The 20278-nt window shown below is 35.1% G+C and overlaps 2 protein-coding genes across 6 annotated transcripts in view; one reads left to right on the top strand and one right to left on the bottom strand.

Moving 5' to 3' along the window:
• Positions 1-800: 800 nt before the first annotated feature.
• On the bottom strand, positions 801-13287 carry LOC128155815 (PR domain zinc finger protein 10-like). Of its 5 annotated transcripts, none has more exons than XM_052817686.1 (16): positions 13142-13287; positions 11745-11928; positions 11110-11326; positions 10790-10954; positions 10462-10623; positions 10126-10207; positions 8745-8942; positions 7796-7914; positions 6481-6577; positions 6081-6233; positions 5651-5766; positions 5204-5383; positions 4932-5004; positions 3967-4220; positions 3726-3781; positions 801-3384 (listed from the first exon to the last, which is right to left on the bottom strand). In XM_052817686.1, the coding sequence occupies exons 2-16, from the start codon at positions 11885-11887 to the stop codon at positions 1362-1364; spliced, it is 4038 nt and encodes a 1345-aa protein (XP_052673646.1). In that variant the 5' UTR covers positions 11888-11928; positions 13142-13287; the 3' UTR covers positions 801-1361. The 5 variants fall into 5 exon arrangements, with proteins under 5 accessions (XP_052673646.1, XP_052673648.1, XP_052673647.1 ...); XM_052817688.1 differs by lacking the exon at positions 13142-13287 and adding an exon at positions 13005-13049; XM_052817687.1 differs by lacking the exon at positions 13142-13287 and adding an exon at positions 12904-12986.
• A 2025-nt stretch (positions 13288-15312) lies between these two features.
• Positions 15313-20278, top strand: part of LOC128155814 (innexin unc-9-like) — a 56882-nt gene continuing 51916 nt past the window's right edge. Inside the window, exon 1 of the mRNA XM_052817680.1 lies at positions 15313-15454. Coding sequence (XP_052673640.1) covers positions 15420-15454 — 35 coding nt within the window. The 5' untranslated portion in view covers positions 15313-15419. The remainder of the gene's footprint in view (positions 15455-20278) is intronic.

The raw sequence follows: 20278 nt of genomic DNA, 5'->3' as shown, positions 1-20278 counted from the left end.
AACTGCAGTATCAGGCATATAGGGGGGGGGGGGGCTTTTTTCTTAAATCAGCATATATAAAAAATTTCAATTGTCATGGAGCGCCCCCCCCCCCCCCCCTTTTGGGAGTTTGTAAAAAAAAAAAAAAAAATGAAATTAAGGAAATTAAGAGTGAAATCTAAGTTTTAAGTATACCGTACTATGCTACTGCTGCACTGGCAACGAAGTGTAGACATTATCTGTGAACAGTACCGTAGGAATAAATGAAAGTAATACTAAATAACAAACTGATTTTAGGTTTTTGTTTAAAAACTTGAAACCACATGGGTCAGATAGGTCACCTAAGTAACAGCTCCCAAGTGAGTTATTCCTACCTAAACTCTCTTAAATGCACTCAAATTTCTGGACGCCAAATGCAGGAACTTGAATCTCTACCATATATGAGTTTTTGGTCCAACAATTCAGTTAATTTGTCACATTTCTCCCCAATGTTTTCACATGAAAAACCTCGCTACCAAATAAAGCCCTGTTGTTGGTCCAGGAGTTATACTGTCTTCAAATGTTTGCATGAAGATGTGGCTTTAAATGTAGTTCAGAAATATTTTATACGAAAATGAACAATTATAGATACAAAACTTGCAGAGGAACTGTTACTCATTTGAGCAAGTTGAGCCATAGGCCTCTTTCTATGGGGGTAATAACTATAAATACATGAAATAAAGGTGGAAAAGAAATAATTTTACTCCCTTTGAAATTGTGTGATCTTGTGGCAGTAGTAATCTATCTTTTTGTCTGAATACCGGTAATAAAAATCATTGAGGTAGAATGCTTTGACTTTTTATTAGTTAAGATACCTATTAAGATTTTAAAAGTAGGTACAAAAATCACTTAGTCTGCCAAAACAATTCAGCCAACAATCTATTTTAACTACTATTAAAGCAGATTTACATGAAAAGCCATGGTATAGAAACAATTCATTGCACAGCACTATGCACAAAATTACACATTTTTTGAACTATCATGATCTGTGACCAGGTATCATTTTATCATACAGTTTTATGTTTTCATCACATATTGCCAGGTAAACCTTGTTTAGAACAGGACCATAAATTCACCCTCTAATGTAAAATCAAAGTATACATGCATGACAATTTAACCTATTTTTAGCAGGAAAATTTGAGATTTTCATGAAGGTTTTACATTTCAATAAAGTAAATGTACATCTATCACTAATATGGTATGCCTTTAAGCATGAATGATCCTTAAATGGAAAGCAAGGAAAAAAGCGCTACACTTTGCGCTTAATAAATTAAATCCCTAATTCTACAAGTAAATAATAAAAACAAGAAAAGCTACAAAACAAATACATGTAGGTGGACTGTTCATCTGTACCTCTGATACTGAGGCCAGTTTTGAGAGCTAATGATTGTCCCTGGGGGCAGTGACACTGGGATAGCTTGCATGGATACACCTGACTGTGTGGAAACAATGTTCTGGGGGTCCTGGTTAGCTTGGCTTCTTCCAGGGGACTGGGTTGGTGAAGCAATCACCTGTAAACCATGATCCACAATCTGATCACCTGTTGATGTTGCAATTGCAGCGAGTTGTATGGGTGCACCAGCAAGGTGATTGGAGGGAAGGAAATGAGCACTAGATAATGCCTGACTAAGATGGCTAAACTCAATAGTAGAATGAGTTGATGGCAGATTCTGAACTTGCACCATTGTTGTACCACTGGGTCTTGATGTTATCGCTGCTAGTTCTCCCAGGGTGGAGCGATATTCCTGTACTGGTTGTAAATGATGGGTAAGCTCACTCATAGCCTGTGTCAGGAGGTCTGTAGGAGGCAGCCCATCTTGTCCTGCATTCTGTTGTATACAGGCTACAACTCCAGAGTCTGCCTCTACAAAGCGGACTAGATGTTGTATGGGCTGTGCTTGCTGCTGTTCTCTGGTTTGATGAGGTTCTTGAGATGGCTGAATATCCTTTGGATCTGCTTTGGATATCTTTGGAGTGAAGGTCTGTTCTGGTATCAAGTCTGGATGCTTTTTGCGCTGGTGTTGGGTGAGCTTGGCTTTACTTGCATACTGCTTGTGGCAGAATTCGCAAGAGTGAGGCATTGTGGTGATGCTGCCCACAGTTTGAGAGTAGGTGGGGTTTGGTAAACCAGGTGTGTCCACTACTTTCTTTCTTGCACTTACTGGCAAAATTGACCCAGGGTGATTCTTCAAAATGTGAGCTTTCCTCTTTGAGCTAGACTTGTATACTTTCTCACAGTACTGACAGTAATAATCCTTTTGAGTTTTCAGTATAGGAAGGTTTAGTTCAGGTACAGACTCCATGTTTATATCTGGGTGCCTCTTTGCCAGATGGTTGACCAGCATCCCCCTTCTTTTAAACCCAAGCATACATAGATGGCATTTGTAAATGAATCTCTGGAAATCATTAGGTGACACTTTCGGGACAAACTTCTTTGATGACATATTTTGCTGGTTGACCACTTTGGGCTCCTTATCCCCAGCATGCATTCGTCGGATGTGCTCCTTTAGTTTGTCCTTCCTCTTGAACTGCCTGCCACAAGTTTCACACATGAACTCCCTGTGGCTAGAATGCCTCAACATGTGAAGTTTCAGTTTGTCTGGGCGAGGAAACACTTTCTTGCATTCAGGACAGGGATATTCCTTGTTGGAGTGGAAACTTCTCAAGTGCTTTCTCATTGACAAGAAATCTTCAAACTGTCTCTCACAGTCTGGGCACTTGTAGTAGCCATTAACACTGTGTTTCACCACATGTAGTTTCATGGCATTGGTGTGATCAAACCCCTCGTGACATACAGGGCAAGTATAGTACTTCTTGTCACTGTGAATCTTGATGTGGCAGGATAAGGCTGAGTTGTTCATAAAGCGTTTAAAGCAAACATCACACTGAAGTGGCTTAGTGGACTCGTCCCCATGACAAAGGATATGTCGCTGGAGTCGCTCATGAGTGTAAAAGGCTTTACAACACTTGTCACATTTGAATGGCCTTTCCCGCAGGAACTTGTACTTTGACGTCCCATGGTCGGCTGCATGCTGTATCAACATCTTCTTATCATGGAACTGCATTTGGCAGACGGGGCAAGCCAGGACCCTTTTATCCACCTGGACATAGTTTGGACCAGATCCATACATCACACTCTCGTTAGTTGTAATGGCATACTGCTCTACTCTTTCCAGATCTACATCTTCTGCTGCATGAAACAGTATGTGGAGATTTAATACATTTGAGTTTTCAAATGACAGATGACAGTTATTGCATTCCCACTCATTCCCTCCTCCTACACCCTTTCCTTTTCGTCGGTACAAGTTCATGAGATTCTTTCTGATATTTTCTGGGTTCTGTCTGTTTTTGTACTTCTTCAAAGTCCTATAACAATAAAAGAATCACTTTAAGCAATTGTTAAAAGAACATAATGTGGAATCATCAGTATTTGGGGTGGCTCAATATTCATGCATTTGGTTGGTGTATCTCACCAATAATTTTATTCCTTGACAAATTATGAAACTTCATTATTATTTTTTAGTCATGAAATTACATACCCAAGAACCTTTTAATTCACAAAAACTGGTCCAAACCAATTTAAATGTTTTTAAAGTATTATAGCAGTTTACATAGACATTTTGAGATTTACAATATTCATGCATTTGCATTTAAAATATTTTAAAAATTATTTTCTAATGTCAAATAGATATTCTAAATATTCATACTTGTTCAGATAAAAACTTGTCGACTTTTTCTTCCACATGTAGGTTTCTCCTATATCCTATAAATGAAAAATCAGTGAAATCACATGATTTTAGAATCAAATTAATTCAATCAAAATGAAAACAAATCTTTTTATATCTAAGTACATTGTTAATAAGAAGATGCACTTCAGACAATTTTTAAACTTTATAGTTGTCTAAAATTACCAAGAATTAATATGCATAATTTAGACTGGTTACGTACCTTTGCCTTTTTGGGAGGTTTTGTTTTCTTTGCTTTGTCTAGTCCTGAAGTAGAAGCTTCAGACTCTGTCACTGCCTCAGTCAAGTATTGTTCCTCTGGTTCGGTAGCAGTATAAGAATAGGTCTTTGAGGATTCCTTTAAGTTTGATGATGTATTAATCTCATGTATCATTATGTGTTTCTGAAGAGCCATTTGAGTTCTGAAGGACTCCGTGCAATCATAACACACATACTTATTCTCCTGGTCATCTAACCCTGAAAATTTAAAGTAATCGTGAAAGGTGGATGTTCAAAATAATACGCAAGTGTTATACATTGCACCAAGCAAGAATAAACTAAATCTATAGTCATATAAACAACATCTGAAAATATTGAATCAATGATCATCAATTCAGGACTGAATACCCTATATTCACTATAAAATTAGTCAAACACAATTTGGTAGAGGTTCCTCTGCTCATCATTACCATATTCACATTCTAATTAACTGCTTGAGCCAAAAGGTTAGTTAAGATGGAAATTTTGAAGAATTCAAGGATTTTTACTACATGACCGATAATGCCCCACTCTAGCACAAGAACCCAGGCTCCTGATGTCATAGATTTTATAATTTTGGTAGATGTCCACCTACCTATTAGAATACTACTTTATACTTGGTTAATCATTAAGAGTAGAAAAAAGATTTTGAAGATGACCTTTCCCCAAAAATTTAAAGGCCCCTTAAGGGAGTGGTCATAAAATTTAAAAATTATGTTCTCCTCACTCTATAGATGTTACTAACAAATTTTGTCAAGATTGACTTTGTAGCATTATGATAAAGGATAGATTAGAATTTGTTTACTAATTAAGTTACTCAGGTGACCTAAAAAGCTCTCATTTTATAAGCACTACTGCCACTACCTCTATAGCCTCTGTACTTAAAACAAAATACATGTACATGTATGTTGGCTTTACACATGCACTCACTTTGAATGTCTTGGTCAGTAATATCAAGTTGGGGAAAACCAAATCTCTCAGCATAATGTGGGGCATACCAGACCTGCAGGAAAATCAAACACATACATGTATTTATCAAATAAAATTACAGTATTAAACAAAATATAGAGTGCTTCATTACTGTTTCTGAGTGACTGAATTTTCTTTAATCATCATGGTATCTGTACTTACATGCTCAAATATTTTAAAATACATGGCCATCTGCACAACTAATGTTTAATTATGTCCTTTACCAACCATACCTTGATTTCTGCTCTGGCCTCTATATTCCGTGTAATGGTGAAGTAAATGTCCAGACCATACTGGTAGGCCACACAGTTCTGATCAGCATAGCTCTCAGCAGGTCGCACAAACATCATCCAGTTACATTTATTCTCATCAGACGTGTCAAAATAATTCACATCTCCTTCCCCACGCTCAATCTAAGAAAATCCAGAAATGTAAAAGATACAGAGTATGTTACTCCTATTAACTATGGCAAACTTAAGTTTTGTTGGTTTTTATACAAGATATTTCAGTTACCGTAAAACTTTCACAAGCCATTGTATTTAGTTTTCCTTTGGTGTCTGAATGAGATCAATGGTTGAATGTTGAGAGAGAGAGAGAGAGAGAGAGAGAGAGAGAGAGAGAGAGAGAGGTTTTTAATAGAAATTCTCAAAGTGTATTGCCTGCAGAATATAAAAACTTACAGCGAGAGGGAACTTGCTGTTGATATCACTATCTTTCATCACTAGTTCTCCAACAAAAGGACCAAACTGGACGTTTTTCTGAATTGTTCTCTTGGCAAAAACACCAACACTTGTCTCTGTATAAAATAACATGGACAATTTAGTATATGCAAACTAAGTTACTTTGTTAACTAAAAGAAATTTATACAATGATATATGAAAGTACAAAATTAATACATGTATCCATGTAAACTTCTGAAACTTTTTTCAAATACTTTTGTTAAAAACCCAAAAATGTGTATACATGTATAGTCATCTATTTTATATTCAATTCAGAAATTTAAATATTTTTAAATTAAAACTTTTTGGTACCAGTTTTCAACTAAAAGATTTGTAACATCTTAAAAATACCAGCATATGTTTATTTATCAACTAATAATTAACTATGTACCACTGGGATGAAGATTGGGGTCTCCGATTCTAAAGATCTGTAGGAGCGGGGGGAGACTTGACCAGGCTCGGGACAGGACGACCTTGTCAGGGACCAAGGTCAGCTTGTGGGTGGGGCACTCCGTGGAATATGTAGTCGAACAATCGTCACACCCTAAAATGATAAATAAGAACAACGTATTGTTTTATGTTTTTGTGCATTATTGTGACATAATCTGAATCATCATATCCAAATGCTGATTAAAATAGACGCTAAAATCCAATAAAACCAAAAAATACATTTTTCAATATACACTGTAATTTGAAGTAGTGATGTCTTATTCACTACATGGACTATAGAAATAATGAACAAGAGCTACTGTGATCCATGTCAGGCAAAAATCAAGTACTCAATAACTCACATATCTCATTATAGTTGTACACTCCAGGCTTGTATCTCGGTTTACGCCACGTTTGTGGCTCATTCTCCATCTCAGCGATACGAGATGACTTTCTCACCTGTAACCCAAAACAAGCTTACACACTTTCATCAACATTATTCTAATTAAGAGAACTTTATTTCAAATGAATGGGAACTAGAAAACTGACCAGTCAGGAAGGGCCCCGCTATGACAATTAATATAGAAAAGTGAAAAAAACTTTGAATTCCATCCTCTTTATATTAACAATGATGAAAAATAAACGCCCGGCAGAAGATGTAAAGAACTGGAATATATAGGATCTCGTGATTTGTAGTTGGAAATGATTTTCAGCCAACAATTAAAGTGTTTTTTTCTTGAGCCTTAGTGAGGGGATAAATCCAAGTTGGATAAAAATCATATTATACTACAAATCATGAGATTCTATTTATCCCATGTTTTATACACCGCAATCAATGTTTACACTGTTTATAAAACTCTACATTATTTTACTTCATTATGCCTAGGCAAATCCCATTGTAAAGTCACAACTGTGGGATATCAAAAAAATATCCAATGAGTCATATCCACGGGATAAAGTTGGTTAACATGGGATGAAATAAAATTTGTTAAAAAAACAAAGAATTGATACCAATGCAATGATACCTAGGCTTTGCCTCTATTCAATAAAATTATTATAAATCATTGTGTACGGTATTTTAACCAAAATAAAATATGAATATTATATTTGAAATCCATATTTCAAAGAATGTACACAATACTACACATCATTCAAAATTGACCTTAACTTCAAAACAAAGTAGTGCAGTGCAGTAATTAATCTCAATGTGACAGATAAAGTTAAAGCTTAGGATTTTCTTCATGTGGAAGGTTAATTAATCCCAAAGGACAAATATTGCACAGCCTTCCTTGTATAAAATGGTAACATTCTCAGCAGTTATCTCTCTTTGCCCATTCATTCTCAGCAGTTATCTCTCTTTGCCCATTCTTCTTATGCATAGTTAGGAATCTACCCCACCACCCCAGCTCCAAACCAGAAGACATAATGAACCAAACTTAGCATCAAAATATGTATTTCTGCCTACTGAACTACCATACCAAATTTGAACTTGATTGGGCAACCATAAAAAAAGTTATTAGAAAAAAACAGGAAATTTGTGGACGGAAGAGTGACAGACGGACGGACGGACAGAAGGACGGACGGACAGAGTGATTACTATAGGGCACCCGCAAATCCATGCGGGGCCCTAATTATATCTTTTAATAGTGTATGTATCATATTCATACATGTACATACCGGCATAGACAGAGCTGACATAGAATCAGGTCCATTTCTTGTGTTTTTATCACTGACCAAATGATGCATTTGGATTCCTTCAAGATTTGCTCTCATATTTGCATGATGGCTCAAGTGATCTGCACAGATAAAACAATATAAGTCAGTATGCATTATTATAAATGCAAATGAGGATGAACAAAATCAGTTTCTGGCATTTACATGTACTTCATTCATGGCACATTTATGCCAAGTATACTTAATAATGGGTAGTGTTACTCAGAGTAATATGCCATTCATTACAACACAAAGAAGTATGTTACATGTCCTTACATATCCCTCCCACCAAGCCTGTTTTCAGTATAAAATATAAATTGATCTTAAGGTGTGTATATTTTTCAAATATTGGTAATTCAAGCAGTCTTTGAACAAAGACAACAAACTTATACTGTGTTGATTCTGTGACGGTCAGACCGGTTCGAACACCGGCCCCAGATAGCTCAGTTGGTAGAGCACCTGACTAGAGATTCAGGGGGCCCGGGTTCGAATCCCAGTCTGGTCCATCATCATTTCTCCCATCCCGTTACAATTCTTTCAAATCAGTCATGAAAACATTTACTTTAAGACAAGAGGAACAAGGGAGAAATTAACATTTTTTTCCAAAGAAAGGAAGTACAATGACCCCAAAAGTTGTACTGGAAACAAACAATTGAGACATCCAATAAATTCATGATCAATTATTACTTAATCCATGTAATACCAATATGTAGTAAACTTGTGACAAGGTACATGCATGTACCAAATCCAACACCAATATGCATTGGGTCTAAAAGAAACAAAAGGTTGTGATTTGCAGAGAAAGTAAAGAGAGAAATTCAAATTAGTATGAGGTCTACACTGATCTCAAGATGAAATGACATTTTGACTTGGAAATCTGCATTTTCCTGAAAAAAACTCTGCAAATATGCACCTAGATCTGAGCTGAGCATAGAGTGTCCCACTTCTGCTGCCTCCATGTTCTCCCCCTCGGACGGGAAGCCAATGGGCACGGACTGGGTGGTGTCTATCATGGCCTCCTGGGTGTGGGTGGGGTGGAGGGACCCTGGCTCCTTGACCATCGTGGAGTGAAGACCACCTTGTTGATCATCCTCAAGAATATAACTGTGAACTGTAAGTAGCAAATGTAAAACTGCAAGTTGAATCTACACTGCAAGATTTACTTACCGTACTCAGTACAGCTTGGTTGTATTTTACAAACCCTTACAACTTAGGACCAAAGTCAGAAGTGCTAACTTATCATTAGCAACCGAAGCGCAGAAAACGCAGGTTAAAAAAAATCTTTTTTGATTGAAAAAAGTTAGGAAGTAGAGGTTTTGTATGGATCTTTTGCATTGACAATCATTCCAATAGACTGAGAAGATTTAGTATTTTGCTGAGAGTTCATTTGTAAATTGCAGCCCTGGGGCCCGTTTCACTAAAAGGCGTAAGATACGATGAAACTTAAGTTAGGCCTTAGGGCGTACGCCAAAATTTAGTCCGGCGTAAACTGCGTTTCACTAAGAGGCGTACGTCTGGCCGTAAACACTAGTATCGGACTAAGTTAAGGTAAGACTTACGTCCTTTAAAACGAGCTTATGCACATGCGCAGACAGATGATAAACAGTAGAAAGAGAGATATATATTCTTTAGATAGATAAAAAATAGAAACTTGTCAATCGTGCTTGCGAGAGAGAGAGAACCGTAAAGTATTCAAGTATATTAATCCTGTTAAGTGACAAAATCACACAGCTGTACCTTTGTACTACATGTGCATCATGTATGTATATGTTCTGCATTATTCATTGCCGAATTTACTAAAAAATATGAAACGTAAATCAAATTATTGAATAAAAATAATCGAATGAAAACTATATATCGATTGTCTAAATATGTCATTTTAACATGAAAACGATAAGTGCAAATATAAAGAATGTGCATAAGACATGGTAAGAAAGTTTCTATTCGAGAATTGGTACCATCTATCAAAACTCTTTTTTTCTTAATTTCATATGAAATTATTAAAATTTACATGACAAATTGTACAATTTAACATTACGGTCAGCACCGATATATTCAGCAACAGAATTAGCAATCATTTCATGTTTACGCCATAAGTTACGACTACCCTTGGCTAGGTGTAGATTTTTGTCTTAACTTAAGGCTGGCTCAAAGTTACGCCTTTAAGTGAAACGGACCTTAGTCCAAATATTGGACTTCAGTCCGGACTTACGACAGCGTAAAGTTAAGTGAAATGGGCCCCTGCGTTTTTGAAGTACATTTTGTAGTTACATTTTATACAATAAGTTTCCTACCCTGAGATGATGTCTGATATGTCTCCAGGTCCCTGTCATCTCTAGTTGTGTCTGCATCCCCACTGACAATGTCTCTAGCTATCTGCAATAAAACAAAAAAAATTGTATTCAGATTCAATAATGTTAACAATTGTCATTTAACAGGTAAATGTCCTGCTACATATGTACAAGTTCATATATGTATTTGTTTCAGAGAATCAATTTAGGAAGAATATATTGAAGCAACAACATTTTATCATTTACTTCCTTTTAGTGCAAGCTTTAATGGTTCAGTCTAACTAAACACTTCTCTTACAACACCTAAATTCTATTCATCTAAATAACATTCTAACTTACTTCTTTTTTCTTAGGAGGAAATCTGTTGCTGGGCATTGACCCCCTGACACCAGAGAAGGTCATCCTTTGATCCTCATTTGGCATCGCCTCATTGCCATTCCTCAAGCTTTTAGGAACTGTCATATCATTATAGGATGGGGCATAACCTTGGATGCTTGACACCTGTGAAGTAAAAAAAGATTTGAGCAGGTAATTTTTACACAAAATGCTAAAAGATGATCAACATTTGCTTTTCAATTATATTTTTTTTTTCAGTAGACATTAGGCTTAAACTTTTTTGTAAAGAGTCATCACTTCTTGTATTAGTAATTTCTATGAAATGCCTTACTGGCACAGGAGTCAGAATGGCATGTGTTGGCTGGGGGGCAAGGGTCTCTTGATGGGTCATGCTCGACACATTCGAGGGACCAGCCGAACAATCCACAGGGGAGACAACTCTCTGCACAGTTACCAGCCTGTCTGAGTCCATTACCACATGGTGCACCTGATAGCCCTGGGTTTGAAAAAAAGAAATAGATAAAGGGTTTCATTGATAACAATATACAGAAAACATAATGAGTTTACAATTCAATCATTTTGATTCAACTTTACCCCTCTAAACCAACTAAAGTATATGTAAAATTTGTCTTGTAATCTAGAGGAATTTACCATCTGGGTGAGAGTACTGCTGTCAACAGAAGTGATCAACTGGGAGCCCTCCGGCTGCTGTAGGTTGGAGTAAGAGATGGGTTCATTGTCCGTAGGGATTTCCCTGTAGGAGTTTGGGGACAGCCTTTCGTAGGATACATTAGAGGAAGCTGGCTGGTAAAACTGCTGCGACTGGGAAATCTGATATGTAGGCTGCTCATATGTAGCTTGTTGTCCCCTACAAAGAAATAAATCTCCTTCATAAACAGTGTTTAGGGGATATAAACTACCTAGCTGCTATAAAAGTTGGGGTTTTTTTTTTTAAGTTTTAATGACACACATTGCCATTCAAAATTGGGGGTTAGGTTGGTTTTACATGCAACATGTAAATCTAATAACTTTTATTAAATTCATACCAAGTGTGAGGAAATCATCTAGCTAAGCCTTATTTAGCATTGTTAAAATGCAAAAGATTATGAATCTGATAAGTAGTCTTGATACCAAATATTTGCAAAGGAGAAGTTTATTCTTATCTTGCAAATATTTCTTGCATGGATATAAAAATTTCCACAGAGTGAATACCAAATAAGGGCTTAAAGGTACACAGACATTACTGCATCATGAACACAATTTGCAGCCCAGTAAATTATTGTTACCTATCTTGACTGCGGAAGTGGCTGTTGTATGTGGGGTGGCTGTACAAGCTGACTGGAGCAGAGGTGTAAGGCACGGTGACTGGGTATGTCTCATTGGTGGAGTCCGGGGCGATCCACTTGTCCTCACTGTTGTCATCCTCCATTCTCAACTACAAGGGCGAGGTCTGGTCAGCAAATTCCAGACCTATATGTTATATAGATTCATGCAATTTTTAATGCAACTGGATTCTTTTTTTTATTATCTAAAGAAGTGAACTTTTTGCTTAAAAATTATACACAGATATAGCTAGTACATACAAGTATGTATATAGACCATTTGGCAATAATTGCAGTACATCATATAATATAGCTGGCCCCCGGGGTTTTTGGCAGAGCAAAAAACTGAAGTTCGTTGAAGTTTAGTTGGAATAGGTAATTTTCAATAAAACAATGTAATTTTAAATAATACAATTGCTGTGACGTTTAAAAATATTTCACCAAATTGTAAATTTGTCCTTCAAAAGACCATGCAATGCATGTCGCAGCTAGTTATTGCGTAGGGGTCTACTGGGTGACTGACGTGGAGTCCAAGAGTTATTTTAAATTTCAAATATATATGCCAGTTTATGGATGACTTCTGCTTTGAAAGTACATGTAATTCATGCATTGGCTGTTCAAGATGCCTGAGAATTTCCACGTTTAATATCTCCTTGACAATTACTGGTTCACCATAATAGATTAACTTGTTATGTAATTACCACTAGAAAATTTCGGTATCTTTGATAATGGACCAGAGATGAGTGTACTTTATGAAGCATTGGGATATCTGATTATGGGCACTTTTATCAAGATCCAACTATCATTTTCCAAAGTTTTAACTTGTTGATTATAAAGAAAAGATTAAGAGAATTTTGAAATGATTTTAAACTAAAGGATTGCAGACATGATGGTAGCAAAAAATTTTGGCCTGTATATTCGGCTGTATGGTACCAGAACAATATTTCGGACGAATTGATGTTTTTACAGGACTAAACTTAAACAGTACCACATCACTGATCAGTGACAGTGGCCAATTCATATCTAAGTATTTTTCTTCTGGGTGAAATACTGTAAACTGGTTTAAACTGATGTAACGTGATACTGTTCGAAGAGACGTTGAATCTACAAAAACAACGTGTACATATTTGGTTCTTCTTCGCAGATACTGTGGCATTATGTTGTCCCCTCATTACGCCAAAATTAGTCACGGAGAGGCTCATATAGTCCTCAAATGGAACCTACCAACATTTGGAGTATTCCATTGCAAATTCACTCGGATCGTACCAAACAGTGGGGGTTGCAACATTTCAAAACCATCGTGTTTAACCAAAATATAGAAATTTTCAATGTTATTGTCATTAAAATGACATGAAACTTACCTAAAAGATTTCATCCAAGCTTTAGTGATGAAATATTTTCACAAAGCTATGTAGAATAAAAGTTTTCTTTCAACCTTGTCCCCCTTTTGTAGAAAATCCATCTATGACAGAAAACAACAAGTACTTCTGCGCGCGCAGCTCATTCCTACATGCGTCACATGGCATAGTGTAAAATCGGATTGGACATGCATGTTCAGCAAGAAGATGGACGATATCCAGCAGTGACACGCAATTCAAATTACTAGATAAGGAGAATGTGTTCGATATATTTACATTTTACGTGATCGAATATGCATGTATAACTGCATGAAGATTGATATGCCTTGAATGCATATGATTTCTAAAAAATGTATATGAAATTATAATACAATCATTACATTATATGTTCAAACAAAAGTCATGTATGTGATGACATACAAATTCTTTATTTTTCATAAATAAAAGTTTTACGAAATCTTGAGTTTAATCATACAATGGCACCAAAAGAGATAATTTCACATACTGTAACAAATTATCATATCAATATTCATCATTTTCCTCTTTTTCAATTTGATATGATGCAAACAGACAGAGCTTTAATTAATAATATCATGAGCTAATTGTAGGATTATCAATTTTCAATGCGCATTACACGTCTATGAAATAAGGCACAAATGTAGTCTTTAGATATTGTTTATGGCTACATGTTTTTAAAATACATATATTTCACATTCATTATATTGTTAAATATGTTCAATACATGTTATCAAAACTGTGGAGCTGTACGTAGTTATATAAATATTGTGCGTTTTATCACTTTAGCTTGTGAATAGAACCTTTTCATTGTGATTACCCCCCTCCCCAAAAAAACTTTCAAAATTTTAAAAAGAAATAGTATTATATAATGTAAAAAATTCAATGTTTGGATATTATATAGAAATCATCAAATTGTGACAGAGAATACATTTCTGATGATTCCATCTGATCAATATATAGCTGGCCATTTATAGGTTTTGTTTATGCTTAGTACAAAACCATGATAGTCCCGTGATGTAAGCATCAGTTTATTGCCGTCTATTGGGACAGTCACAGGCGGCGCGAGGCCACGCAAATGTAATTACTTGTAATCAAGTCAATCAATAGAATCATATTAGTCAACTGTGCCGTACAATCAGATTTGAAAGATCCCCTATTACGCGGTGTTCTGTATACAAACCGTTTGATTTAGTTTCTGTAGGGGATTCATAATGTTGTAAATAATACAGCAACAAACAATTAAGTTTTTCAGTGATCATAGTTTTACATGTGTATATATTATGCAATAACGTATTTCATGACAACGTGTTAAAAATATAGCGCATAATAATTAATAGAGCAATGTTGCATTTTATAATCCCATGTTTACTGGATAATTTTGTTAAGTACTTCGATATATATTTTTTGTTTAAACATTTAAAAGAAATCATGGTAGCAAGTGCATTTATGAAGTTGTGAACACAGCTATTGGTTATTATGAATACACATAAAGAGCTAGAGTGTAATAAATATGCAGCCATTCAAAAAATTTTAATTATAATGAACCTGAGTATGAGTCGTCTCTTAATATGCATATGTCCATCTCTACTTATTCTAGCCGAGTCTGTAATTCTTATTGGGAGTTTGCCTTTGCAAAATAAACTTTCAAACATCAGGAAATGCTATGCAATGAAAGGTTAAATATGCTATAGTACATCAATCTAAAACCAAGGCCCGATCAGTCGTATTTTTCGCGTTATGTTTTATCCAATACTACTTCCCATTTATTCATATCATACGCATAAATCTAAAAATTTCATATATAAGAAAATAAATGAAAATATGGCATACGTACATGAACATGTACATGCACATACAAAATAATATGGAAGAACCTAGGCAACTGGCCTGATTACTTATGAGGCGTTATTAATGTTTCATTTTGAGCGTAATTGTTTTATTCATTCCCACAAGCCTGTGGCGGCTTTTATGGTACCCGTGTTGGAGCCATAACAGAGAGACCAAACTACCAGCCAAGATCTCTCGGCGTAACCCCCAATACCATACCCTATATACAGAGAGCGAGTGTGAAAAGCGCAAGACTTATGATTACCTTGTGTCGAAAATTATAGAACCATTGTAAACTCATTTATATATATAACTAGACTGGTGTAAAGACTATGATGGGGGCCACAGGAAGACGCTTCAGATGGACGTTTTTTTTGACGTTCGGACGGAATTTAAAAATTTGGATATTAGCGGTGTCATTGGAGAAGTTTGACCCATGTCTGACGACTACACTGACGCAATAATCACGATGTGAGTAAATTTAAGGCTTAATCTATAAACTGTGTTGTCCTGTTTCACACCTTTTAAAAATATGATTGTATCGGAAAAAGGTCTGTCTTGTCTGATCTCAGCGTTATTAATTAATTTTAACATACATGTAGTTAAAAGGAGAAAGACGCAGCTGTATTATTAAATTATTTCAAAACTGCCACTTTATCTATTTTGATTACTGTAAGTTTATACGTGGTTTATATTATTTCTATCATTTAGCGATCTTTCAAAGCCACGAAATTATATTCATGTGATGTATTAATACAGAAGAATTATTGTCCAATCTTTAACGCAATCAACAAAAAAACAGTGGGGGTGGGGGAGGGGGGGGGGGCTGTCTATCAAAATGTTGCATGCTCAAAACAAGCCCCTTTGTTTTTTGTATAGTTTCTACCCTTTTTATATTAATTTATTGGGATTTTTTAGGGGGTGGGTGGGAGTGGGAGTATTCCACATAAAGCGATGATTTGCTCGGAAACCTTCAAAATTGCTTCTTGTGGGATATATCTTCCGCGACAAGACAAGCTCTGTAACTATAGTTAAAATTGTGGTTAAGTGGTTGGGATTAAAATTCGTGTACCTCGAACATCCATATGTGCCCCCCTTCCTCTTATTTTTTACATCCACAAAGTAATGTGATAGTATCACTATGATAAACAGATTTTAAATATCCATTTCAAAAGATCTCTGCATAAGTTTCGTTACGAGAGGTTTTTGTTTTCAAGTTCACTAAAAGCAAATTTATGTTTTCTTATTACAATGGATAATTTTTTTCACTGCTATGTAAACGTTTAAATTTTATCATGTATTAACTTAAGGAAGAACACGTAAATGCTGTCAGATCCACTACGTTTTCAATTATGCCGTGCTTTTAAATATGTATCTATAAAAAGAAGAGTTACTTCGCTTTATAAAGGTCAAGATATTTGCATTTAAAGTACAGTAACTGCTTCTTAACACAGGTGTGTAAGCAAGAGTTGCGTTATACAAAAGAACTTAAAAATCGTAAATATTTTCAGTTTCATGGAATAATCTTTAGAGAACAAAATTTATATAAAACCATATATTTACAAATATTTTAATTTCAATAATTATATTTTACAGCCATTAGAATATAAAAATATATGATTAATTCGCGATAAATTAGAATTCATTAATCTGGTCGTAAGTTCTTTTGTAAAACGTAGGTATGTAAACAAAAAATGATGATAAAATTATGAATAAATTCGGGAAAGTACAGATATTTTTTTGGTCTGTAAAATTAACGGTAACACGTAGTACAGAACTATATACATGTATATATACATGTAGAACCAACAATTGCAAAAACACAAAAATTTACTTCATATTTTCTTTTAAACACGTATAAACCCGGTAAGCTTTTTATTAGTGCTTGTGTTGTGTTGAACATATTTTATTGACTAATGCCAAAAGGATTGGACACAAGTTCCAAAAACTTAGAATGTCCTCTCCTTGTACATAATATATTACAGTGCCATACAATGCCAGTTAACATTGATAACAGTTATAAAACATGTAATGAAATACAAATAAATCATTAGTTTTAACAATTATTTATCACATCAATACATATATTTTTTTGTACATACCAATAAAACCAAAGACGCTAAAATATGGATACAGTATTAAAAACCACCTTCAGTTTGCAGTTACAAAAACTAATCGCACACTGGCTACATATTGACTTTATCTTAGATCGATCGCGTATTGTTGACAGACAAGAAATGTTTGATTCCTGAGCACTCTGACATGAAAGCTTAGTCCTCTTTAGTTTCCGGTGTCATATCCCGAGCTAGTGGGGAGGTGCCTGTTTTTTGTTGCCAAAACACACAATTCTTCACTGTCTGTAACGATGAAAAGCTAACAAGCTTTTGTATTCTCCGCCACCTTTGCATCATTTGAAGACCGCCTGAATAATGAATTAGATATATTTGTCTAAGCATTATCCTCGATTGTAAAAATAATTCTACACCACTGCCTTGTTTATTTCAGATCAATAGATCACAATCAAATGTACACACAATGTAATTTTTGCAAATCTTTTCGGAAAACTTCGAGCTTTAAGCTTAATGGATTCTAATTTCTTAATTTCATACGATTAATATAGTTTTATGATCTTGGCCTCATCTGCGCTGCCCGCTTCTTTTCACATAGGATAATCAATAATGATTTGATTGATTGACACAACATTGACGTGATTGCATTTGCTGGTCCAAACCTCCATCGATCTGTATAAAGCATTAGTGTATGATTGTGGACGATACAGAGAATGTTTTGGTCCTGATGGCGTTATTTGCACTTCTTGACATCAACTGCTAAGTGTCTCCCCCATTTGTTAAGAATCTTTAAAAACAAAGGACAAAATCGATACCTTAAGTCACTAAATGAAATATCACTGACCTTCTTTTACAGCGTTATGCGTGGGTTTCAGTACTTGATTGGAGAAAAAAGCAATTCTTCATGATTTTTGCAGAAAAATTCCTCTTTTCAAAGTCTTCTATGTGCTCGCTCAATAAGATTCATTTGGAAGACAAGCTGAAATTTTAATGCTTTTTTTATAATAGAAAACGAAATGACTTTCATGGTACATGTATATTCAGTTGGAATAACGGCAATTTTCAACCTTCAATTTAGAATTCCGACCAAATTATTTCATTATACAGACTTTGTCGTGGAAATAAAAATGGTCAATTATCTACATTTGGCCAACTTTGTAGACAACAAATGTGTTCGGTTTATAAGAGAAAGTGCCAAGGTTGTGGACGTGTATTTTTCAAAATTATAAATATAGAATAAACAGCTAAAACACAAAATACCAATGAGCACTTGTGCTTCCCAACCTCGAATATAAACCTGATGAATATTCTTGTATATAACACGTTAAAAACGGAAATCACCCTGCTACTCCGTTAGCGATATTGATGTACTGATTGTAAATATGAAAATTCCACCTTATTTAGAATGTATGTTCAGAAAAGAAGACACACAAGACGAATTTAATGTTAATGCATATATACATGTATAAAGTTTCTATGACAAGCATTCCATTATCTCTCTCTCTCTCTCTCTCTCTCTCTCTCTCTCTCTCTGTGTAATCAAGAGTTATCATTCTTTGTTGAAATAGTTCACTCGAATTCGCTTTCATTAACTTCTAAAGGGGTGAAATATACCTTCAGGTCAAGCTGATTTATCCACTTTGTGCATTGTACACAGGGATCAAACGAAGTTTTCGCTGTGTTATGTTGCTTTGAGTCATCATGCGCATGGACATGATTCCTACCGTGGGTATCCTGTATATTTCTGAACATGTTATATATATATTTTTTTTGGAAAGTCCAATCAACCATTTTCTTTTATATTTCTTGATTTATTTACCGTTAAATTCAAAGTATGTGTATTGAACAGTTTGGGAATTTCTAAATGATAAAAAAAAAGTTCATTACTTCATTCAAAAAGTTGTTTCACTTGTTTCTTTGACTACCACACAAAACAATCGTTTTAAAAGATAATTTAGTAACAGGAAAATTCTTCTATATAGCATGCTGAGAACAATGTGAATAATTTAGAGGAATTCATAATGTAAGAGTAAGGGGCCAGAATTATTATATTTGTTTATCCAAGCTTACAGATGCCTTTGAACAGAAGCAAACATCGTGTCGCTGGGTTGGTTGTCGGTAATTCTTTGTGTTAGCCCCACACTAAAGCGGAGGTCGATTCCTATCAGTACTTTATACCTCCTACCCTATTTTATGAGAGGAGTACATCATTAGGGACTCCAAATGGTTAATCATTGGTATATACTCCGATATTAATGTCGATCCACTGTGACCCTATGATCTAAAGTGAAAGGCCTAATTTTGATACAATATGTCACAACCGATGCAAATATTAATTGGTATTTAAATCAAATTGGAAAATTCATAATTTCCCCTGAAAATTAGGAAAATTTCTCAAAAGTGAAATAATGTTAATGTATATACTAGTATTATGATAAGCACAGACTGTTAACAAAATCAGAATGTATTGAATTAGAACCAATTTAACAAGACCTTGGACTTTCGGCTGGACGTAGCTATCTATTTCTTGCGTCATAACAAGTTAGAAATGACGCGGTTTCAAGCGAAATATGCACCAATTGCGTTGTCTTAGCTCAAAAGCCAGACAAATCTTGTTGATTTCAAAGAGCAATGGCTGAGTGGCCAGTGGTGAAATAGACAGGCATACGTCACATTGCTGTGTGACACAACTACCAAAAGTCCAAGCTCTTGTTAAAATGGTTCTACTTGAATGGTTATAGAGATCTCCCCGGCGTCAGGCACCCCATGATATGAACCCCCGCTTTTTTATTTATTTAATTTTTTTTGCGGTGATATTTTCTTGGATTTTTGTAAATCTCGCCTATATACTTCAATTCATATTTTAGCACATCGAGAAGAACCAACCTTTCAATAATAGCAAAAGCTTAAAATGAATACATCGACCGAAATATTAATGTGACACACCAGGAAGTCACATGTTTCGAAGAAAAATATCCCTGCAATTTGTTAGAAAATGAGGGAGAGGGATAAGCTTTTATCTATTCTCTAGGTGCATGTGTTCGATTATAGATGCAGATTCGTTTAAAGAAATCAGCATACCGATACATTATTTTGAAATAAAGTGTTTATTTTTTTTTCCATTTATATCACAATAACTCATATTTGATAAATCGTTGACAAACTATTATTAACCAGAGAGTACAAACATCTCATTTTTATCTACATGTATTTCATCTTGTGATCT

Source organism: Crassostrea angulata, chromosome 7 (genome assembly GCF_025612915.1).
Source record: "Crassostrea angulata isolate pt1a10 chromosome 7, ASM2561291v2, whole genome shotgun sequence".
NCBI lineage: Eukaryota > Metazoa > Mollusca > Bivalvia > Ostreida > Ostreidae > Magallana > Magallana angulata.
The sequence above is the reverse complement of the archived record's forward strand: the minus strand, read 5'-3'. Positions and strand labels throughout refer to the sequence as shown.

Coding starts and splice junctions, on each gene's coding strand:
- LOC128155815 (XM_052817686.1), bottom strand. CDS start 11,887: ATGGAGGATGACAACAGTGAGGACAAGTGGATCGCCCCGGACTCCACC. Junction 10,955..11,109: donor GCAGTACTCTCACCCAGATG/GTAAATTCCTCT, acceptor TTTCAAACCCAG/GGCTATCAGGTGCACCATGT. Junction 6,578..7,795: donor TGTCAGCTCTGTCTATGCCG/GTATGTACATGT, acceptor TTTGGGTTACAG/GTGAGAAAGTCATCTCGTAT.